This window comes from Molothrus aeneus, chromosome 23, assembly GCF_037042795.1.
Source record: "Molothrus aeneus isolate 106 chromosome 23, BPBGC_Maene_1.0, whole genome shotgun sequence".
In the NCBI taxonomy this organism is placed as follows: domain Eukaryota; kingdom Metazoa; phylum Chordata; class Aves; order Passeriformes; family Icteridae; genus Molothrus; species Molothrus aeneus.
This window is the reverse complement of record NC_089668.1, coordinates 2194399-2218209: the sequence shown is the minus strand read 5'-3', so window position 1 is coordinate 2218209 and position 23811 is coordinate 2194399. Positions and strand designations below refer to the sequence as shown.

General features: G+C 59.7%; 1 protein-coding gene across 1 annotated transcript; it reads left to right on the top strand.

The window, feature by feature from the left end:
- Positions 1-909: 909 nt before the first annotated feature.
- Positions 910-21845, top strand: KCNQ4 (potassium voltage-gated channel subfamily Q member 4). Its single transcript, XM_066564826.1, has 15 exons — positions 910-1175; positions 9869-9959; positions 10551-10677; positions 12124-12299; positions 13182-13307; positions 13377-13514; positions 13624-13719; positions 14604-14692; positions 15740-15895; positions 17378-17422; positions 18969-19192; positions 19949-20051; positions 20143-20274; positions 20594-20732; positions 21607-21845. The coding sequence occupies exons 1-15, from the start codon at positions 910-912 to the stop codon at positions 21823-21825; spliced, it is 2127 nt and encodes a 708-aa protein (XP_066420923.1). The 3' UTR covers positions 21826-21845.
- The last annotated feature ends 1966 nt before the right edge of the window (positions 21846-23811 follow it).

Sequence of the window (23811 nt, the reverse complement as noted above, 5' to 3'; positions counted from 1 at the left end):
ATTCCCAGCCCCTGCCTCAGTTCCCCGCCGTGTTGGGGAGAGGTGGAAGAGCAAAGGGCAGAACTTGGGAAACACTTGGAGCCCGGCTCGAGGCTCAGTCTGTGAAGGATGGGAGGGGATGGGATGTCCCATGTCCTCTAGGGATGTCCCATCTCCTCCAGAGATGCCTCATTTCCTCCAGGGATGCCCCATCTCCTCTAAGGATGCCCCATCTCCTCCAGGGATGCCCCATCTCCTCCGGGGATCCTCCATCTCCTCCGGGGATGCCCCATCTCTTCCAGAGATGCTTCATTTCCTCCAGGGATCCTCCATCTCCTCCAGGGATCCTCCATCTCCTCCGGGGATGTTCCATCTTCTCCAGAGATGCCCCATTTCCTCCAGGGGTGCTCAATTTCCTCCAGGGATGCCCCATCTCCTCCAGAGGTGCTCCCCACCCTCTGTTTGGGGTGTGCTGTGGGATCCAGTTTGGGATGCAATTTGGGCTGCAGTTTAGGAGGCAGTGACGTGCTTTGGGACGCGATTCGATTTGGGCTGCGCTGCGGGATGAGGCTGGGACGCGCTTTGGGATGCCGCTCGGTGCAGGGCGCAGTTTGGGATGAGCTGCGGGACGCGGGTCGGGATGCGGTGCCCCAGGACTCTGCCCATCCCCGGCAGCGCCCCGCACACACCCGGGCGGTGACAGCCGCGCCCCCCCCGCCCCGCACGGCGCTTTCCCCGCCCGCCCCGTCCCGCGGAGCCCCGGGGGCGGGGGCCAGGTACGGCGGGGCGGGCCGGCCCGGCGGGGGAGGGCCCGCAGCCGGCGGCGGGCAGCTAAAGGCAGGTGGCGGCCCCGGGAGCGGCCCCGGGCTGGCTCGGGGGTCCCGCGGCGGCCGGGGCCATGCGGAGGGCGGCGGCCTGAGCGGGGCGGCCATGGCCGGGGCGGCGGCGGCGGGCGGGGAGCGGCGGGCGGCGCTGACGGCGGTGCGGACCGAGGGCTCGGAGGGGACCCCCGGCCCCCCCCCGCCGCCGCCGCCGCCCCCTCCCCGCCGCCGGGGGCTGCTGCTGGCGGGGCCGCGCCCCGGGGCCGCCCCCCGCCCCGCCGGGGCCCCGCGCTGCTGCCGCCGCCGCCTCCAGAACTGCCTGTACAACGTGCTGGAGCGGCCCCGCGGCTGGGCGTTCATCTACCACGTCTTCATGTGAGTACCGGGCACCGCGAGCGGGGCACGGGGACACGCAGCCCCGGGGCTGCCCGGAGCACCGGGGGTACCGGGAGACCCCCCCCGGGCTCCACCGGGAAGTTTCTCCGGTGCCGTTCCTGCCCCGGAGCCGGTCCCGGGTCGGTGGCGGAGGGTCCGGGGCGAGGAGCGGAGCGCGTCCCCGGGGATGGGACTCAACCTCCGGGGTGGCCCCGAGTCCATTCCCGGTGTCACCGTCCCGCTCTGCCGGGGTCTCTGGGCGTGGGGGGACCCTCAAAGGCAGGGGGGTGACAGCTGTGGGTGGGAGCGGGGACACTCTGCTGTCCTGTACCTGTGGCACTGCTGGGACAACGCAGAAGTGCCACCCTTGGGCTGGGATGGCGACAGCGGGGGTGACCCTGTCCCTGCTGTACCCCGAGAGCTGCGCCCATTCCTGGCTCACCGTGGATCCCCAGCACTGGAAATGCCTCTCCATGGCCGGAGGGATGTTCCCGGGAGCGCACCTGCTCCTTTCCCTGCTCCGGGTGTTTTCCTAAGCTCTGCTCCAGCTTCCCTCGCTGGATCCGAGCATCCCGCGGCTCCTGGCGTGCGGGCTCAGCTCGGGGCTCAGAACAGCTTCACCCCTCGGGTTTGTTGCCTCGGGGGGGGGCTGTGACAGGGAGCTGGGGAGGTCCCCAACACACCTGGAGGCTGCAGGGACAGGGGGGGCTCCATTCTTGGGATTGTCCCAAGCCAGGAGCTGGGGACCCTGCTGGGGACACTGCCGGGACATCACAGCTGCAGGGGCAGGACGTGTTTTCCCCTCTTTGCCTGGTGCGTTCCAGGTGTGGGCACGGACCTTCTGTGAGGCACGAGGGAAGATTTCGCCTCTTTCCCTCTCACCTGGAGCGGTGCCGCGGGGCTGCGTCGTTCCTGGGGTGCTGCGGGAGCCGGAGCTCGTTAAGAGGCAGGAAAATGGGTCTTGCCTAAGTTAGCACATCGAGATGGCAGCAGGGATTTGTCACTGGAGGAAAGGGCACCTGGAGCTCCCCAGGGAGCCGGGACACGAGCCCGGGGCCCATTTGTAAACCGCACCTCCAGAGCGGGCTCCCACCGCCAGAATCCCTGCGTGGAAAATCCCACCCTGGGAAGAGCTTTTCCAGCAGGGAAAGGCGGCCAAAGCCCCTGCCAGGGCAGGCGGTGGGGATGGATGGCACACACACACACACACACCCATGGAAAGTGGAAGAGCCGTGCCCCTGCTCACCTCCCAGCTGGGACACACACCCCTGAGCATCCTCCACCGCTTCGAGCCTGTTTTACCCCAAAAACAACAACGTGGCACAAGCGGCCCCATTTGCAGAGCCCCCCCAGTCCCTCCCCTGCCACCCCAGCGTGCCTGGCCTCAGCTCCCGGGTGCTGGGCTTTGTTCCACAAGATGTGCAGCCGCCGGCAGCAGCAGCCAAACGTCTCCAGCCTTTGCTGGGGAGGCTTTTTGTTCACTTGCTCGCTTAATTTTAGGCAGCTGCAGGGCAGAGTCCTGCCAGGGACCCCCCGAATGCTGTGGGAAGACGCCGCGGTGGGTGCAAGGTGCAGACATCTGTTCTGTGAAGCCTCTCCCGTAATGTTGCTCATTTCTGGCTTCTTCCAAGTTTTTTTTGTTGGGTTTTTTTTTCTCTCTCTCTCTCGCAGCAGATGGGAGCTGCGAAGCTGTTGCAGCGGCTCTGAAGTTGTCGGGGGTGATTTGTGTGCCGCAGTCCCTGGGTTTTAACAAAAGTGGAGGAAGGTGTTACCCCCTCCCCTTTTCCCCACCCCGAGGCACGGCAGGGGACGGAGCCCCCGGCCCGAGGTCGGGGCAGCGCTGGTGGCACAAACGGGTCCCCAGCGCTGCCTCCCCCGAGCGGGCTGGCTCCGAGACAGGGCTGAAAGCTGCAAAAATGGAAATACCCGCTGAGAAGTGACGCGCTTCCCTCCCCGGAGCGGGGCCGAGCCCATCGCGCTTATTGACCGACTTCAGCCTCTTTCTGTCTCGGCGAATTGATCCCAAATCTTATCCCAGCACCTGCTCTGGGCTCCGTGCTTTGGTGACTGAATCATTTCTGCAGCAGCTCCTGGCCCTGGGGGCTGGGAGGGATTGGAGCCGCTTTTGGGCTCTGATGTACGTCCCCAAAGCCCCCCATGCTCCGGGAGGGGGGTGGTGAGGACATGGGAGCCCGTGCAGGTGGAAATCCGAGTTCCGAGGTGTCCCCCAGCCCCTCCAGCCCATGCAGGGAGGCGCTGCCCGGCCTCACCGAGCCGAGCCTCGCCCGCTTGGAATGAGAACTCCCAGCCCTGGAGCTTACGGAGCAAATCCGGGAGGGAGCCCAGAGCATTAAGCCAGAGGCTTTAGAGCCAGGAGGCAAAATAAGAACTTCCTTTCTGCAATCTCCTCCTCGTTAGTGGGCGGGAAGGCTCTTCCCTGCTGCCGGCAAAGCTGCTGCGGGCTTGGCACGGGCACGGCTGCGTGCCCGTGGGCAGGGGCTGCCCTGCCAGGGGTTTTTTTGCACCTTGGAGCTGCTCCATGCGTTTTCCCAGGTGTCCAATTCCAGCTATTCCCGTTGTGGTTTGTCCCTGCCCACCCGCCAGGCTCCCAAATTCCCGGCGGCTCCCGGGGTCTGCTGGTGCCCATGGTTATGAAACGGCACCAGCAGCTGGGCTCAGCACTTTTGCCGGTCCTGGAGGAGCATTTCCGTGCAGAACAGTTTCACCTGGAGCAAATTAGGGAAGCCTGAGCCAGCGGCAAGCACCAGGAGCAGCCGCAATCCCCTGCCTGGAGCAGCGTCCCCTGTGCCAGGCCCAGCTCTCTGTGCTGCTCTTGGGGTTTATTTCCCATCTGGGAGAGGAATTTCCCTGGTTCTTGGGGTTTATTTCCCTTCTGGGAGAGGAATTCCCCTGAAGGGATGGACAGGAGCCTTGTTCCTGCCGGGTATTTGGTGGCATTGTGGTGGCAGAGTCGCAGGGCAAGCCTGGCACGGGGTGAGGGGTGCCAGGCACGGGCTGTCCCTGCTCAGGGTTGGCCTCCAGAGGGAAATCCCGGCTGGTTTGGGGCAGTGGCAGTGGGACGTGTCCCCCTGTGGCCAGGGAGCTGGGTGGTGGCAGTCTGTCCCTCCTGGAGCATCCCTGAGCTCCTGTTCCAGCCAGGTGTGGAGGGCAGGACAGGGCTGTCACCCCCGCCACTCCCCGACCGTGTCACATCCCTCCAGCACCGCTTGGAGAGCCAGAAAACCCCCATCAGTGCCACCATGGCCAGTGCCCAGCCCTTGCCAACACCCTCTGGGCAATTCCTAGGCCTGGAGGCCGGCATGGATTGCAGGAAAATCCTTCCAGCCCCGCTCAGTGCTGACTCTCCACGCCTGCTTGGAAAAACCTCTTGAGTTTAACTCTTCAGCCTCGCTTAAACTCTTGAATTTAACTCTTCAGCCTCTCTTAAACTCTTCAATTTAACTCTTCAGCCTCTCTTAAACTCTTGAATTCAATTCTGAACCCTCCCCTTTTGAATTTAGCTCGTTGAAGGTTTTTACCTCGCCGTCGCCGGTGTGTCCCCCAGCTGGGTGGTGGCACGGCCACACCAGAGGGACTCGGGCTGTTCCCTTCGAGCTGGGGCTGTGCCCCCAGGGCCACCTTGCCCGGGGCTGAAACGGGAGCTGCTCCAGGGGCAGCGCCAGCGGCAGGAGAAGCCGGCACAGCATTTTCCCCAGCCCCATGTGGTGTCACCGGGGCATAAAATTAAGCGACTTCGGCGCAACATGAAACGGTGCATTGATTTTTCCTTCTGGGTTTTTTCCTTTTTCCCCTCTTCCCTCTCCCTCTGGATCCCCCAGACCAGTGCAGGGGGTGCCAGTTTGGCACCCCAGTGGGGTGCAGGGGTGATGCTGGAGAATTTTTGCTTCTTTGTCCCCCTCAGTTTGATCCCAAACCTCCCCTCCACTCTTTGGGGTCACTCGCACCCCCGTGCCCCAAATGTCCCCCCAGGTGCTGGCAGAGGGTGACAGCCCCGATCTCTCTCTCTGCTGGGGCGCCTCAGAAAACACTCTGGCTCCTTCCCCCCCCCGCTCCAGCCCGTTCCTTGCCAGATGATCCAAGAGCAAAACTATCCCGGCTGCTCCGTGTGAGCGCCTTGGCACGGCCGCAGGAGCCTTGTGACCGGGCTCCACGGCCGGTGCCGCCTGCCGCCCACGGGGGTGCCCCCAGCGAGATTCTCCTCCCAAAACACCGAGATTTTAGGGCTTGGGTGCTCTGTGGGGCGTCAGCCTCTGGCTGCTGCCATGGGGTGGGGGAAAGGCTTCGCATCCTGGCTTTGCTGCCTGCCTTCCCCAGGCTGCTGGGGACATCCGAGCTGAGGGGGGGCCCTGAGAGCAGCACCCTCCTGATAACAGCTCTGATAACATCTCGGGGGACATCCGAGCTGAGGGGGGGCTCTGAGAGCAGCAGCCTCCTGATAACAGCTCTGATAACATCTGGGGGGACATCCCGTGCTGCCTCTCCACTGGGGCTGTGGGGCTTTGAGAGCAGCAGCCTCCTGATAACAGCTTGGGGACATCCCGTGCTGCTTCTGTGGTGGGGCTGAGGGGCTTTGAGAGCAGCACCCTCCTGATAACAGCTCTGATAACATCTCGGGGGCCATCCCGTGCTGCCTCTTCCCTGGGGCTGAGGGGCCCTGAGAGCATCACCCTCCTGATAACAGCTCTGATAACATCCCGTGCTGCCTCTTCCCTGGGGCTCAGGGAGCAGCACCCTCCTGATAACAGCTCTGATAACATCTCGGGGGCCATCCCGTGCTGCCTCTTCCCCGGGGCTCTGAGAGCATCACTCTCCTGATAACAGCTCTGATAACGCCTCAGGGCCGGGCTCTGAGCGTGTGCCGGGCTTTGCTGCGCCTCTGCCCGTGGGGAAACACTCCCGGAGCTTTTCTGCTTCTCTTCTGGGCGGCGTGGGACGCTCCGTGCCATGGTTACGGGCGCAAACAGGGCCGCCACAGCCCGGTTATTTATATCCCCCTGCTCCACCTCTCCTGGAGGGCTGCGGGGCCGAGGGACGGGGATTTATGCGATGTGCTGTTTATACAGCTGCAGACCGAGCTGAACCTCGCGGCCTGGGGAGCCGGGAGGGTGAAACGCCATCCCCATCCCCGCTGGAGCTGCGCTCGGGCGGTTTTGGGCCAAATGCCGAATTCCCAGCGGTGGCACAGCTGGAGGGGACGGTTTAGGTGCTGTGATGCTGCCGGGGAAGGGATCCGTGCCTTCCCGGAGCCGGTTTGCTCGCTCGTCCCGCGGCGGAGCTGTTTGGATGGTGCTTGCCTTGCGCTGAGTTATCGCTGCCTGTGCCCCTGCCCGGGGCATCCCCGAGGGCAAAGCGGGACCGGGACAGGGCTGGTGCCACCCCCGTGCCAACCCCGGGGTGAGGGCAAAGCAAGGACAAGGGAAGCCCTGCCAGGGCCGGTGCCACCCCTATGCCAGCCCCAGGGATTTGGGAAAGCAGGGACCAGGACAGCCCTGCCAGGGCTGGTGCCACCCCCGTGCCAATCCTGGGGGGTTTGGGCAGAGCAGGGACCAGGACAGCCCTGCCAGGGTCAGTGTCACCCCCATGCCAACCCCGGGTTGAGGGCAAAGTGGGAAAAGTGGGGCTGGGACAGCCCTGATGGGGCTGGTGCCACCCCCATGCCAGTCGTGGGGCAAAGAAAAAGCAGGACCAGGACAGCTCTGCCAGGGCTGGTATCACCCTCATGCCAACCCCAGGGCGAGGGCAAAGCAAGGACCAGGACAGCCCTGCCAGGGTTGGTGTCACCCCCGTGCCAACCCCGGGGCTTTGGGGATGAATCCCGGGGGGGCTGTGCTGCCCCATCCCACCCCACCAGCTCCAAGGATCCCACTCCTTTGGCTCATCCCAGGCTGTTTTGGGGTGCAGCCCCTTTGCCCAGCGGTGTTTGGGGGGCACTGGGAGCCAAGTGGTGCCCGCCTGCCCATGCAGACTTGGCCCTGCTTCCCCTGAGCTCAGCAGCTTTCCGGGCTCACCTGTTCCCAGGCCAGCTCGGGCGGTAGCAGATGGCAAAGCCCACCCTAATGAAGATTAATTGAGGAGATTTTGCCTTCCCTGCCGGGTTTTCATTATTGTTTCGGGGAGGTTTCGCTGCTGCTGGGGCCGGGCTCTGCTCCTGCTGGGTCCTGTCCCCGTGTCCGTGCTGAACCCTGCGGGGAGGGGGCTGGAGATGGGAATTTTATTTGGGAGAAGTGAAGAACCAGCTCAGCCTCAGCCCTGCAGTTCCTGTCCCTCTCTCTGCCCCCTCCCCATTCCCCTGCCAGCATTCCTGGGTTCTCCAGCTCCTCTTGGAGGGTGGGAAGAGCAGTGGACTGGGATGGGAGCCTGGCACTGCCTGTCCCATGGGGGGTTTGGGAAACTGGGGGACCAGGACAGCCCTGCCAGGGCCAGTGTCACCCCCAGGGATTTGGGAAAGTGGGGACCAGGACAGCCCTGCAGGGCCGGTGTCACCCCCATGCCAACCCCGGGGCGAGGGCAAAGTGGGACAGGGTTAGGGTTAGGGACAGGGACAGCCCTGCCAGTGTCGGTGCAGGGCTGAGGGTGTAAAAATCCCCCCTGGGTGCTTGGTAGAGCGGAATTCCTGCCCGGGAGGGACGGGGGACGCTGGTTCCTGGCTCCCCTCTCTGCCTTCATGCATCTGACCCTTCCCTAAGCCGCTTAAGCGCTGCCGGCAGCCGGGACGGGGCGTTTGCCCAGGCTTTGCGAGTTAATTCCTAGCAGGTGATGTGTTCCCAGAAAGTTCCTTTCCCAGCCAGCCCCGTGGGGCCTCTCCTGCCTGTGTCCTTCCCCAAATCCTACGGGATGACTCCGGGGAGGTTTCCCCACCCCATCACGGTGGTGCTCCAGGGCCAGGGCCACCCACAGCAGAGTCCCCACATGTGCCCAGGCTCTCTGCGTGAGGCAAGGGGCACAAATCTTTGCAGAAGGGGCACAAATCTTTGCAGGCTGGGAGATTTCTGCCTTCTCCTCTGCTTTGTGCTTCGCTGCCCGTGTAATTGCCTGCTAAATCCTGCCTGGGTAATCTTTTATTGCTGATGATGCTCCAAGCTCTGAGCTCTGCCCTGGGCCGTGTTTTGCTCCTCAGCTCAAAGCCTGGCACCTCCTGCCCGTGCCACGGGGCTGCTGCTGTTCCCTGTGGGGTTTCACTCCAGAACTGCTGTGCTGGAGGAAAAAAAAAACCCAATTAATAATTCAGAGGGAGAAGGAGCTGGCTCCAACCTTCTGCCTTGCGGCTGGGGAGTGCCCGGGAGAGCAGCAGCGCAGGGAGGACAGGGTGGTGACATGGCTGTGACACCCCTGGCCCCTTCCTGGCTCCAGATCTCCCTCCTCCCTGCTCTGCATCCAGCCCTTCTCCCATTCCTGAGGATTTTTTTGCTGTGGGTCCCACCTCCAGCAGCATTTTGGGGAAAAGGACCCAGAGAAGGTCCCCGTTAGGCTGTGCCACCCTCATGCCCCTCATGGCAGGGCTGGGTTTGAGAGCCCCCAGCCCCACACAGGGCTGTGGGGTCAGTGGGGAGAGGTCCTGGATGGTCCCACTGAGGGGCAGAGCATCAGCCCCTCTCTGTTGTGTCCCCTGGGGCCTTCCCAGTGCCACTGGGACAGCTGGGACAGGATTCACCCCTCTGATGGCCCAGGCAGCTGATTCTGCCCAAAAATCCCACATCAACAACACAAAGAGATGGGAATGTCCTCCTGAGGGGGGGGATGAGCCCCCAGCAACCCCCAGATTAATTGAGGAGATTTCTCCTTCCCCATTGGGTCTTCATTATTGTCTTGGGGACATTTCATCCACCCCTGGTGGCCCCTGGGCATTGTCACCATGAGAAGACAGCCATGGGGCTGAGATGGGTGCCACCAAGGTGCCAGGGCCACCAGGGCTCAGCCAGGCTGTGCCAGTGCCAGCCAGGGCGGTGTGCCCATGGTCCCTGGTGTGCCCATGGTCCCTGGTGTGCCCATGGTCCCCAGTGCCACCCAGGGCAGTGGTGACAGAGCAGCGAGTGGCCCTTTGTGTCACGTGGGCCGGTGGCACAAGCCCTCCACTTTCCTTTTTTAGAATCGCTGGATCAGGGGAAAAAAATGTATTTTTGGAGGTTTCATTTGCTTCAGCTTCAGAGTCGACTTTCTTTTTTTCCTTTTCTTTTTTTTCTTTTCTTTTTTTTTTTTTTTTTTTTTTGTTAATTCCCCTCCTTACTTTAAATGGGCCAAAGCCCCTCGTGCCTGAGCGCTTGGGGAGGAGCAGCCTCAGAGCTGTTCCTGGGGACTTTTCCCCTTTTTTTTGACACTTCCCAGGCGTTGCTGGCAGGTGCCCACAGTGGCAGTGATGCTGGGGACAGTCCTGAGCAGCTCTGGTGCCCTTCCTGCAGCTCCTGGGCCCTCCATAGTGCCGGGCCCCCCGTGTCCCTCCCTGCCTTTAATTAAGAAGCTGCAGGGCTGCAGCAAAGCTGGCACCGAGCCCCACGGCAGCTCCTGGGCTCCCCAAAGGCTCCATGCCACCATCTAGAGGCAAAACGTGTCCCCAGCGGCTCTGCCACGGCCTGGGGAGGTCTTGACTGGGGGTTCAGGCTGTGAGAGGGGGGTAGCACTGTGGGCTGGGGTCTCCTGGCTGTCCCTGTGCCCCCACTGACACTTTGTCCTTCCAGATTCCTCCTCGTCTTCAGCTGCCTGGTGCTGTCGGTCTTCTCCACCATCCAGGAGCACCAGAAACTGGCCAACGAGTGCCTCTTCATCCTGGTGAGTGATGCACGAGCGGGGCTGCTGCTCAGGTTTCTTTTCCCCACTTTATATCCTAAAAGAATCGGGGAAGATCACGGACAGAGCCCCTGTGACCTCATCACGAGTAGCTGATGGCACCTCGGGGGTGGCCTGGCCGTGGGTGTCACCAGAGCCCATCCCACCATTGTCTCTCCACCCCACCATTGTCTCCCCGTGCAAAAACCGCTGGAACAGGCAGGGCACGAGGGGCTAAAAAAGGCAACTTTCCCCCAAACTGTCAGAAAGAGCTGACGCAGGGACTTCTCCCGAGTGATGGAGACTAAATTGGGAAGGTCCTTGTGACTTTCCTGCGAGTAAGCAGAACGGGGGCTTGTTTGTGCGAGAGGTAGGAGGACAATGCTGACAGAGGAGGAAAAGGACCCAGCTCGGGGTGAGGAGGAGAGCAGCGATTCCCTCACAGCCCTGACAGCTCCGTCCCTCATCCCCTGGGGCAGCTCCGCCGGCCTTGCCGCGCCCGCCCCACGCCGCGCTCAGCCCCGTTCGCTTTTCCCCCATCAAATCGGAGCCCTCCACTCTCCCTACCCCCGTTTTTTTTTTTTCCCCTGGCAGGAGTTTGTGATGATCGTGGTGTTCGGCATGGAGTACATCATCCGCGTGTGGGCCGCCGGCTGCTGCTGCCGCTACCGCGGCTGGCGCGGGCGCTTCCGCTTCGCCAGGAAACCCTTCTGCGTGATAGGTACGGGCTGGCACGGGGAAAGAACTCATTTCCATTGGGTTCGGGGGTCAGGTTAAAGGTGGCCTCTGGGGCTCTAAGGACTTGCAGGGTGCTGGTTGCTGGCAGCTTTAGTTTTGGAGAAATCCAGCAAAGTTTGCCAATTTCGAGCTAAGCACTGTCCTGTCGGCCAGGGCGAGTGGCCACAGGCAGAGGCCATTTTCCATGGGATAAAGAAGTCATTTCCCCAGGGTTTGGGTATCAGTTTAAAGGTGGCCTTTGGGGCTCTAAGGACTTAGAGGTTCCTAGTTGCTGGCAGCTTTAGTTTTGGAGAAATCCAGAAAAGTTTGCAAATTTCTAGCTTGGCACCGCCCTATCTGCCAGGGCGAGTGGCCGCAAACAGAGGCCATTTTCCATGGGATAAAGTGATTTCCTCAGGGTCTGGGTATCTACTTGAAGGTGACTTTTGGGGCTCTAAGGACTTCCAGGGTCCTAGTTGCCAGCAGCTTCAGTTTTGGAGAAATCCAGAGAAGTTTGCAACTTTCTAGCTTATCACCACACGGTCTGCCAGTGCGACCAGCTCTCTCTGCTGCAGCGTGGCAGGGTGGTAGAAATGCTGCAACTTTCTTTGAGGTGTTTCCCCCAGAAGCTGCTCAGGGTCAGGCCACCAGAGCAGCCATTTCAAGTCCATGCACACGCACACGACGTGGATAGCTCAGCAGAGGAAGGACAGGAAGGGGTTTTGTAGGATGGATTTCAGTGAAGGTTTATTCCAAAGCGTGCTGAAGGGATCAGGGACAAAGAGAAAAACCATGTGTAATAATTAGCATTGACTCCATGATTCTCAGAAGGCTGATCAATCACTTTAAGGTACTAATTGAGAAACCCATCACCCTTACAGACAGTCCAATACAGTTTTGATCTAATTGGTTCTTGAATCCAAACACCGTCACCATTGGCCAATTAAGAAATCACCCTTTGGTAAACAAATCTCCATAACACATTCCTCATGTGCACAACACCAGCTGCAGCAGGTTAAGATGAGAATTGTTTCTCATTCTTTCCTCTGAACTTCTCACAGCATTTCCCCTTGATCCTTCACTGGTTGCCTGGGAGAAGAAACAGACTCCTGTGTCCTCACATCTCCTTCCAGGCAGCGGTGGAGTGCTAAGATCACCCTTGAACCTCCTTTTTTCCAGGCTAAACAACCCCAGCTCCCTCCACTGCTCTTCACAGGACTTATGTTCAAACCCTTTACCAGCTAATACAATAATACATTAATAAAACACATTAGTACAACATGACAATCTCACAATAATAAATTAACAATACAACACGTTCGTACCACATGACAACCTCACAATAATAAATTAACAATACAACACGTTACCACAACACGACGACTTTGATTTTTACGGGTGGAATTCTGGATAACTCACGTACCCCCCCTGAGCCTCTTTGCCCCCTCAGATTTCATCGTCTTCATCGCCTCGGTGGCCGTCATCGCCGCGGGCACGCAGGGAAACATCTTTGCCACGTCGGCGCTGCGCAGCATGCGCTTCCTGCAGATCCTGCGCATGGTGCGCATGGACCGCCGTGGCGGCACCTGGAAGCTGCTGGGCTCCGTCGTCTACGCCCACAGCAAGGTGAGAAAAATTGTAAGATATTGTTGTTACCAATATTGCCCACGGGAGGTTCCTTGGCTTGTCTGGCCCCTGTGTCTGAACCAAACAGCAGCACTGTGGTGTTTCACCCCAGAGACACTTTTGGCTGGCTGGGTGTGTGGTGTTTCACCCCACAGACACTTTTGGCTGGCTGGGTGTGTGGTGTTTCACCCCACAGACACTTTTGGCTGGCTGGGTGTGTGGTGTTTCACCCCACAGACATTTTTGCCTGGCTGGGTGCTGCAGCTGGCACTGCAGACAAGTCCAGGCCTGCAGGAGCTCTGGTGGTGCTGGGATGGAGCTTCCCCCCATAACAGGGGCTGCTCCTGGGGTTTCCCTCTGGCAGAGAAGCTTTAAGGGGATGGTGAAGGAAAGGAGTCGGTTCTGATGGAGGGTTTGGATCCAGAGCTTTATTCTGGCCCTCAGGCCTCTGAATGCAGCACCAGCTCCAACAGAACTCCCTGAGCCCGTGGCTGCTGCTCCTTTAACCCCGGGGAGAGGGGCAGGGAAGGGGCAGGGAGGCACCAAGCAGGGACAGGAGGGGAGGGACAAAGGGACAAAGGACACCTGGATGGCCCAATGTGCCTCAGGGGCAGAGGGCATCCTTTGGATCTGCCAATCACTCAATGCCCTCTGGAATGCCAGGAGTGACAGACAGTGCCAGGAGGGGAAAGGAGAGGTGACTGACACACCTGTGATATAACATAAACTTATAAACATAACATAAAATTCAGTGCAATACAAAGACCACACAGCGCAAATCTCCAATCGCCCAGTGCAAAACAAAAAAATAAGTAACTATTTAGCACAATACAACAAAAAACCACCCAGGGACACCCCCCTGAGCCTCACCATGCCCTGCAGGAGCTCATCACCGCCTGGTACATCGGCTTCCTGGTGCTCATCTTCGCCTCCTTCCTCGTCTACCTGGCCGAGAAGGACGCCAACGTGCAGTTCGCCACCTACGCCGATTCCCTGTGGTGGGGCACGGTAAGCTCAGCCCCCGCGGCTCCCCGGGGACATGAGGGGACGGGGCCGTGCTGGGGGAGCGCCCTGCAGGCCCCCGGCTGCTGTGCCCCCGGGCAGGTGACCCTGACCACCATCGGCTACGGGGACAAAGCGCCGCAGACGTGGCTGGGCCGGATGCTGGCGGCCGGATTCGCCCTGCTCGGCATCTCCTTCTTCGCCCTGCCCGCCGTGAGTAGGGCTGGGAGAGCTCAAAACAGGGGGGGAAAGGGGCAGAGCTGCCTCTGTGTGGGGCCCAGGCTGTGCTGGCACCCACTGCCCTGTCCCCTCCTGTCCCCAGGGGATCCTGGGCTCTGGTTTTGCCCTTAAAGTGCAGGAGCAGCATCGGCAGAAGCACTTTGAGAAGAGGAGGACTCCAGCAGCCAACCTGATCCAGGTGAGGCAGGGCTGGCCTGTCCCACCCCACCCCTTCCCAGGAATGCTCTGCTGTCCCCTCCTCTGCTCTGCCCATCCAAACCCCCGGCCCCACATCCAGCACTGTGACCGTGCTCACAGGGGTCCGAGGATGAGGGAAGAGACGAAGATCTGACTCCATGTTTCAGAAGGCTTTTATTATTTTATTATTTTATTTTATATTTTATTATAAAATTTATTTATTTTTAAATTATTTTGTTATTTATTTATTATTTTATTATTAATTTATTATTTTATTGTTTATTTCTTTTTAATATTTATTTTATTTAGGGATTTATTATTTTATGCTATATATTATATCAAAACTATACTAAAAGAATAGAAGAAAGGATTTCATCAAAATATTAATTAATTATTAATCAAAATCAAATCAAAATATTAAATTAATTTAATATTTATTTTATTTAGGGGTTTATTATTTTATGATATATATTATATCAAAACTATACTAAAAGAATAGAAGAAAGGATTTCATCAGAAGGCTGGCTAAGAGTAGAAAAAGAAGGAATGAATAACAAAGCCTTGTGGCTCAGACAGAGAGTCCGAGCCAGCTGGGCTGTGATTGGCCATTAATTAGAAACAACCACATGAGCCCAATCCCAGATGCAGCTGTTGCATTCCACAGCAGCAGATAATCAATGTTTGCATTTTGTTCCTGAGGCCTCTCCGCTTCTCAGGAGGAACAATCCTAAGGAAAGGGATTTTTCAGAAACCACGTCTGTGGCACAGCGCTGGCATCCTGCGGGTTGTTTGCTGCCGCCTGCGGGGGCCAGGATGGATGGAGGGGGCCGGGAGGGTTCTCCCGTCCCAATTAACCCGGATTCCCGGGAATCTCGCTCCCTGCAGGCTGCCTGGCGCCTGTACTCCACGGATGCCAGCCGGGGCTACCTGACGGCCACCTGGTGTTACTACGACAGCCTCCTGCCCGCCTTCAGGTAGGCAGGAGCGGGGCAGAGGGCTGGGCGGCTCCCGGGGCTCCCCGTGGGGATGAACGGCCTGGGAAACCAGGAGGGACCTTGTGGAACCCCCAGGAGCTCGGTGGGGTCGAGCAGCGCCCACACCTTCCCAAGACGGGAGTCTGCTGAAGGAGCCTCCTTCATCCTCGTCATCCTCACAGCGCCCGTCCCATCCCCTCTCACTCCATCCACAGCCTTCCTCCAGCAGCACAGGGAATGGGGTGGTGCCTCGGGGACCCCACGGTTGTGGTGGTGGAGCTGCAGCAGGACAGGAGCTGGTTCCAGTTCTGGACACGGGGGGATCCAGTGGGAGCCCCATGTCCCGTGCCTGCACCGTGCCCCTCCCGTGATCCCTGGGATTTTGGCACTGTGGGTGGATCAAAGGCTTCCCAAAGGTTTTCCAGACTTCTCTTCCAGATCCTGAGGGTTTCTCACATCCCTGTGAGCAATCCCTGCCCTCCTGCCCGCCCTGCTCTGGCCCTGTGACAAATTCATCCCTCTGTCCCACTCTCAGTTTTTCCAAAGGCAGAGCTTTCAGCATCCACAGCCCTGAGTCCCAGCTTCCTGAGCATCACCCCGGATCCTGGGGATCTCTGGGGGCTCTGCTGCCCTTCCTGCTGTGCCAGGAGCTGTGTTCCCTGCAGCGGAATTCACACAGAGCCAGATTCCACCCCTGCTGGGTCGGAGCTTTCCCCTTCTGCCTGGAGCCCAGGATCTGATGGTGACAGGTCCCCATGTCCCCACCCCGTCCCAGATTTGTCCTTTCCTGATCCATCCCTCTCAGCACGTCCAGCCCTTCCTTCAGTGCAATCCTGTCCCAGGACTCTTCCCCAGCCCCATAACCCCCAGTTAAGAAACCATCTTTTGAACAAAAATGCTGATTTTTTTGTTTTGTTGTTCTGTTTTCCTCTGGTTTTGCTTTGGTTTGCGCTCAGGAGGACCCAGCGCTGCTCAGCCTCGCTTTGCTGGTTTTGTTTGCTTTGGAAACTTTAATTTCTCCCCGTTTTTATTTCACCCCGACCTCAGAGAGCTGGTCCTTATGTTTGACCACTTGCACCGGGTCCGCAACGGAGGATTTAGGAACTCAGAGGTGAAAAAATGGCCTGACAGAGCCCCACCACCCTATCACTGCTCCACCCCTGCCCAGAAAAGCTTCAGCCTGGCCGTGTGTTCAGGGGAAAGGTAGGAGGGGGCAGCCCCCGTGTTCTCCCTCCTCTCTGCTCTGTCTCCTCTGTGCCCTCCTGAGATGTCACTGTCACTGCCACTGCCAGGCCAGACCCGAGTGCCACCACCCCAAAGTGTCCCCTGCTCCCCCCTGGTGCTGGGCACCCCTGCTGCTGCTGCTGCTGCTCCCAGCCCTCGGGTTTTGGTTGTTAATTGCTGCCCTGAGATGTGCAGGATGTCTCTGCTTCGAGAAGGAAGGGTCTGGACTCTTCACTTTTCGCTCTTGAGGTTGTTTATTAATTCTTATCTATAAAATTTTCTTTCTGCCCAGCCGAGGTCTGCTCAGCAGGGCAGCCACAGGCACTGTGACCGCCCCCGGGGTGGTGTTGTCCTTTTATACTACAAACCACATATAACATATTTACACTTAATTCCCAATACCTATCACCTGTGTTAGACAGTGCACTTCTACTCTAAACCAATCCCAAAGTGCCAACAGCACTGCAGAAAATGGAGAACAAGAAGAAGAAGGAGAAAGGCTGGACACGCCCAAGTTCCTCCATCTTGTCCCCATAACCCCCATACCAAAAATCCTAAAATCTACATTTTCACCCTGTGATCATTTTATTATTACACCATTCAAACCTGTGTGACTTTCAGGTCCTCATATAAAGCTGGCAACTTGCTCCAGGGGTCAAAATCAAATCCCCAGGTGCTCTGGGCTGTGTGCCAGGGTCTCTGAGCCAACAGGGTCCTTGGCAACTCTGGACACCTGGAGGGATGCACTGAGTTCTGACACCCAGCTCCATTCCAGCTCCAGAAGGGGCAGATTTGATCCCAGGGGACCCTCTGGGCTGTTTTACCTTTGTGAGGTCACCTCGCTGCCCTCTCCATGTGGCCGTGACCCCAGGACGTGGCACAGGGCAACTGAGAGTGGCAGGAAACCCCTTGGCAGGGGCAGCGGTGCCATCCTGGCAGGATGGAGCCAATCCCAGAGCGTGGGAAGGAGCAAATCCCAGAGCCTGGGGCTGGGAAGGGCTCCCTGAGCCCTTAAGGAGAGAAGGGAGGGCTTGGGGCTGCCCTGCTGCTGCCGGCGGCTGCTCTGCACCGTGTCCCTTGTCCCCTCTGCCCTCAAGAGGAGATCCCAGGGTGCCACCAACGCTGGCCTCCCCCCAGGACAGCGCCAGGGTTAGGTGGGGAGAGGCCTCGTGCCTCAGTTTCCCCCGTGATGCCCCATCAGCAGGGCTGAGCGTGCAGCTGTGGGGATGAGCGGCACCTGCTCCCCCAGGTGAGTTCGGGGCTTCGGGGGGCTCCTCCCTGGGCTCTGTGACCAACCAGGAACCGGCAGGGGAAGGACCGAAACCCCCTCATCTCCCCCCGCGAGCATCACCTCTCATAACATCTCATCTTCTCTCTCTCCTCCCCTCTCCCGCTCACCCTCCTCCTCCTCCTCCTCCTCCTCCTCCTCCTCCTCTCTCCATCCCTCCGCCCTTCCCCAAGCTGGAATGAGGAGGACGCGCAGCCCCACAGGTGTTTACGCCTCAGGTAACGCTCGCCCCCGGCCGCGGGCAGCCCCCACCGCGGTCCCTCTGCTCGGGGACTGTCCCCAGATCCTTCTGGCCGAGCCGAGACGGCGCCCAGGTGTTTATGCAGGACCTACACGAGCATCCTGCCCTCGCAGCGGTGGCACCGCGGGGACAGCGGGCGGTGGCCCCGGGACGCTCCGCTCCTGCCCACCGGGGCTGATTCTCTTTTCTCCTGTGTCTTCTCCTGGCCCTGCCCCTCCAGCCCCATCTTTAGTGGTAAGAGGAGGCTCTTGCAGACGTGGGGCACGTGGAGAAGGAGGTACCGTGTCCTGCTGAGAGCCTCGGGATGCATGGATGCACCGCCTGCCTGCGTGCCTGCGGCATGGACGGGGCTGGGACCGTGACAGGGGGTGGAGGCTGGACTGGGGGTCCCTCTGAGGGCAGGGAGGCTGTGCATGGCCTGGGCTGAGCTGTCCCGCTGTCCCTTACTGCCTCAGTTTCCCCGTTGTAATGTGGATGGGAACGGGGTGGTGGCAATCACCTCCAGCACTTGGATAAATCCCATAAATCCCATAAATCCCAGCTGTGTGCTGCGGCCTGATTCCCGGGACACAGCCCTTCCCAGCCTAGGAATGTGTGGAATGTGTGGCAGCCCCCCCTGCCAGCACAGGGATGTGCTGGGAGCCCCGTGCCCTGCCAGGACCCTGCCTGTATCCCTGCCTCTACCCCTGCCTGTATCCCTGCCTCTACCCCTGCCAGGACCTTGCCTGAATCCCTGCCTGAATCCCTGCCTGAATCCCTGTCTCCATCCCTGCTTATTTCCCTGCCAGGACCTTGCCTGAATCCCTGCCTGTATCTCTGTCTCCATCCCTGCCTATTTCCCTGCCAGGACCCTGCCTGAATCCCTCCCTGTATCCCTGCCAGGACCCTGCCTCTATCCCTGCCTTGCCCTGCCTGAGGAAATCCAGGAACCTCCCCAAACACCCGGGTTTTATGGATCCTGTCCTGCAGAGGGTGTGGAATTCACTCCGTGCCCTCCCCAGCTTTAGGGTCCTTCCCCGTGCGTCCCCTTGAGCTGCATTTGGGGTCTCTCACCATACAAAATCTGGGGGTTTTGAGTAGGTCCTGCATAAACAATGCCTGGTGTTTCCCCCCCAAAACCCAAAATTGCAGCTGGGTTTGGGAGCAGAACTCGCGGTAGGGCAGGAGCAGAGCCTGGAGGAGGAGGAGGAGGAGGATGAAGCAGCTTGGCTGGGTTTGGAGGGATGGAGCAGGAGCAGAGCTCTGCTCAGCTCGGCGGTGGCTCTGCCGCGTGTCCCCTGCTGCCACACCCATCTGTCCCCTCTCTCCCTGTCTGTCACCTCCTTTCTCTGCTCTTGGGACCAAAAAAAAAAAGGGATTTAAAGGAACAACCCCAGAGCTGCCCAGCAGGAACCACCTGGCTCCTGGTGCCCATCACCCGCTGGGGGCTCTCTGTGAGCTCAGCACGGCCACCCCCACCTCAAACAGGGGCCACCTCGTGCCTGTCTTGTCCCCACGGCCCTGACGCCGCTGTCCCCGCGCAGCAACAAGATGGCCATCAAGGAGCGGATCCGGCTGAGCAGCTCGCAGCGCCAGGGCGGCCGCGGCCGCCAGCAGCAGCACCTGGGCCCGCCCCTGCACCGCTCCCCCAGCACCGAGGACATCCCCGAAGCCTCCAGCCCCAGCAAGGTGCAGAAAAGCTGGAGCTTCAACGACCGCACCCGGTTCCGAGCATCGCTGAGGCTCAAACCGCGGACACCCACTGAGGGTGAGTGTCTTGGCTGGGAAAGCCAGGAGGCTGCTAAGGAAGGCAGGAGCCTCCCCCGAAATGGAGAATGTGAACCCTCCCCACCCCTCTGAATTGCTATAAATTTTAAATTAACGGGGCTCTCAGGCAAAAAAAAAAATATGGGAGCAGGAAATAACAGTTCAGGGAAAAGAAAAAAATAAAAGGATAAACAATGCAGTACACTAGAACAACACTGCCAGAGTCAGAACACAACCTGACACCCTGTGTGGTGTTGGCAGCAGAACCATTGGAATTGTGGCTCAGCCCTCCTGCAGTGCCAGGGCTGGTTCTGCTGGAGCAGGGATCCTGGAGAAAGGTGCAGTCTCTGCCTCTGCAGATCCAGGGCAAGAGGCAGCTGCTGTTCCTCTGGGCAATCCAGTGCAGAAGCCGTGCTGGTGTTCCAGAATCTCCAGATTCTATCCGGGTAGGAATGCTTGGCTCCTCCCTCTGGGCTCCCATCTCCCAATGGGATGCTGCAGTTCTTATCAGCCATGCAGGGACATTCCAGAGCTGTTATCAGCAGGTGTCCCCTACCAGAGAGGAGTGATTGTGGTCACTCAGAGAGAGAGATAAGGCAAACTGCCCACTTGACCAAGGTAATCTGCCATGCAGATGGTAATAGAACACATCTTGCATTGCAATCTTCAACAGTGAGGCCCTGGGGGACACTGGGGGGGCTGCAGGGTTGGGGACAGCCCTGGGGCTCTGCCATCTGCCCCCTCTTGTCACCCACAGCCGACTGCCCACCGGAGGACAGCGGTGAGGAGAGGAGCTCCCCATGCGAGCTGACCTTCGAGGACATCATGCCGGCCGTGAAAACCCTGATCCGGGCTGTCAGGTGAGACTGTCCCCTCCCGTGTCCCCCAGCGTGCACAGAGCCCCCCACCCTGGGCACCCTGTCCGTGCCTCCATCCCGGCTGTCCCTGCAGGATCCTGAAGTTCCTGGTGGCCAAGAGGAAGTTCAAGGAGACCTTGCGTCCCTATGACGTCAAGGACGTCATCGAGCAGTACTCGGCCGGACACCTGGACATGCTGGGCAGGATCAAGAGCCTGCAGACACGGTGAGGTGCCCTGCAGGTGACCCTGGGGCATTCCCTGGTGGGGTCTCCAGCCCTCGGGAGTGATGGGTGGGCTCTGCCCCTTCCTTCCCCACCCTGGGGCATTCCCAGGGTCATTCCCTAGTGGAGTCCTGAGCCCTCAGGAGCGATGGATGGGCTTTGCCCCTTCCTTCCCCACCCTGGGCCATTCCCTGGTGGGTTCTCAGGAGTGATGGATGGGCTCTGCCCCTTCCTTCCCCACCCTGGGGCATTCCCGACCCTGGGCCATTCCCTGGTGGGGTCTCGGCAGTGATGGGTGGCCTCTTCCTTCCCTCCCTGCCAGCGTGGACCAGATCGTGGGCAGGGATCGGGCGCTCCCAGCGGACAGGAAGGTTCGGGAGAAGGGGGAGAAGCCGGCGCTGGAGGCGGAGCTGGTGGACGAGCTCAGCATGATGGGGCGCGTGGTCAAGGTGGAGCGGCAGGTCAGGAGGGGACACCCAGCAGTGTCACCGTCCCTTGGGAGGGACAGCCAAGCCCCCCGCCACCCCTCCCGCGGGGCTGGGCCTGGCTGAGCCGGGGGTCACTGAGGGGCTGCTGTAATCACACCCCTGTTCTCAGCCATCCCCTACACTGGGCAAACACTAGTCGAATGAGCCTGAGGTGGGTTCTCTGTCGACAACCCTACACTAACTCGATTCTTTGCCCTTCATTTCCTCCTCCCATTCGTCATCGTAGGCCTCACAGTCGTCCATCTCACCTTCCTCCACGAAACAGGCTCAAATAACCCCCTCAGACTGTGACAAAATCCCCTTCCACCCAGACTACACCATTAAAGACATTCTAGGGTTCGTACTGGTACTTTCCCTACTCGTCTCCCTGGCCCTATTCTCCCCCAGCCTCTTGGGTGACCCAGCAAACTTTACACCAGCCAACCCACTGGTCACTCCTCCACACATCAAACCCGAATGATACTTCCTATTTGCCATCCTCCAATCCATTCCTGTCACTAAAGGACACGAAAGAACACAAGCTCACACTGCTGTTCTCAAGGTAAAGATAAAGAGAAGTTTATTTTCTGACTCCAACATTTATAGTTTTCCAAGAGTGACAGGGGATTGGAGGGTGACAGAGCCACCTCTCCGATGACACTGGTCAAACCAACAGTCCATCAACTTTCTCCTCCTCCAGAAAGAAATGCAAAACAATGAGTTATTTACAGAAAGTGTGTGAGAAAGTTCACTACAAGAACGTCAACATCAGAAGGCTTAGAAAACCTTAAAAAAACCAAGGTAACAATTCCAAACAAACCAGGGGGGCATCCTAGCCCTAAACCGCCTCAATCCTCGTTCCTGCCAGGTGCAATCCATCGAGCACAAGCTGGACCTGCTGCTCGGCCTCTACTCGCAGTGCCTGCGCAAGGGCTCCAGCAACTCCTTCAGCCTGGCCGCGGTGCGGGCGCCGCCCGGCGAGCCCGACGTCACCTCGGACTATCACAGCCCCGCGGAGCACGAGGACATCTCCGTGTCTGCACAGACCCTCAGCAGCTCCAGGTCGGCCAGCGCCAACATGGACTGAGCAGGAGGCGGCGGGATGGACCCGGGGCGATGGGGGAGCCGGGGCGCTGTCCCCTCGCTGTCCCCTCGCTGTCCCCTCGCTGTCACTCAGGGCGTTACTTGAACCGAGTCTTCCTCTGCGGGGACACGGCTGCGGCAGGGTGGCACTGGGGCATGGCCAGCCCAGGCTCCTGGGGATGCTCCTGGGACGTTCCTGGGGCGTTCCTGGGGTGATCCTGGGGATGCCCCTGGAATATTCTTGGGGACGCTCCTGGGATGTTCCTGGGGATGCTCCTGGGACATTCCTGGGATGCTCCTGGTATGTTCCTGTGGTGCTCCTGGGATGCTCCTAGAATATTCCTGGGATATTCCTGGGGATGTTCCTGGGTTTCTCCTGAGATGTTCCTGGGGTGCTCCTGGCTTCCTGTAGGATGACACCCCCCCAGCTCTGGGGTCCTGGGTGCTCCCCAGCTGTGGTGGGGATGCTCTGGGCTGGCCCCATCCCCCGGGGTTTGGTTTGAACCCCATCCCCAGCCCTCAGGACAGGTCCTGCCTGGTCCCCCAGAGCTGAGCCGGGGCCACCACCAGCTATGCAAGGTCCCATCTCCCTGTTGCTGCCAGTGCAGGGGTGTGGGGGCACGACCCAGGGTGGTTTTACCCGAGTCACTGGGGGTCCCCAGTGTGGGGAGCAGGGGACTGTCCCCCCTGCCCAGGTTGCACCTCTCCAGAAGCACAGCAGAGCCTTCTGCCTGCCCGTGCATGCTCCCAGGGCAATATATATATAGATTATATATATATATATATATATATATATATATATTTATGCAATAATGTCTTAATATGCAACACCCCTGGGAAGAGCAACCCGAGGGGCCATAGGCAATAAGCAACCCCCTGCCAGCTCCCAGGGCTGGACTGTGCTGCCCTGGAGGCCCTGAGAGCTCAGGGCTGGGGGGAAACCTCCACCCGAGGGTGGCCCTGGAGCCAGGAAGCTGAGATGGGGCTGTGGGGACAGCGCTGTCCCCAAGGATTGTCCCTCCCGCTGTGCCCCTGCTCCTGCTTAGGGGATTTCCTCCCGGCTGGGTCCTGCGGTGCTCAGTTTGTCCCTGTCCCCGTCCCTGTCTCCTCTGTGGTCCGGGGAGCACGGGCCGGGCCCGGAGGGGACCTGCCACAGGGTGGTGGTGTCCCTGCATGTCACCTACAGCAGCGCCACCACCGCTCCCGCGCTGCCCCAGCCGCCTGCGCTGCCCAGCAACGCTGGGGCTGTGCCCGAGCGGCTCCAGGGGGGGCTCAGTGGTCACCCCACAGTGCCAGGACCTGTCCTGGGCTGCTCCCACCGCTCCCCCTCTCTGCGTTTGGCACAGCGGGATTTGCTCCAGGTTCTCCCGCTCCCGACCCTGCTCGTCCCCTCTCCCCATCAGTGCATGTGGCCAGCGCGGGCCGTGCCAGGGCTGCTCGAACCCCCCCATCCCGCGGGTGCCCGGGCCGTGCCGCACCAGGGGACAGCGCTGGGCGAGGTGCATGTGACAATGTGACAGCTTTGCCCGCAGCCGCACGCAGGAATTTTAACCCTTTAGAACCCCCCTGCCGGGGCTGGCTGGTCCCCGCAGATCCCCCCCCCGCCCAGAGCCAGCGGTAGTTACCTCACTTGATTAACTTATTAATTTATTTGTTTCATTAAAATTTGGAGTAGAGGCCGCCCGCCTGCTGCCGTCTGTCTCCCGAGAGGTGGCACTGCAGCCCTGCCACCGAGCCGCGGCCAGGGGACACAAATGACCGGACGGGGACACGACGCAAATGTCCGGCCAGGGACACAAATGACCGGCAGGGGACACAAACGTCCAGCCAGGGGCACAAATGTCCAGCAGGGGACACGAATGTCCAGCAGGGGACACAAATGTCCGGCAGGGGACACGAATGTCCAGCAGGGGACACGAATGTCCAGCAGGGGTCAGAAATGTCCGGATGATGACACAAGTATCCAGCAGGGGACACAAATATCCGGACG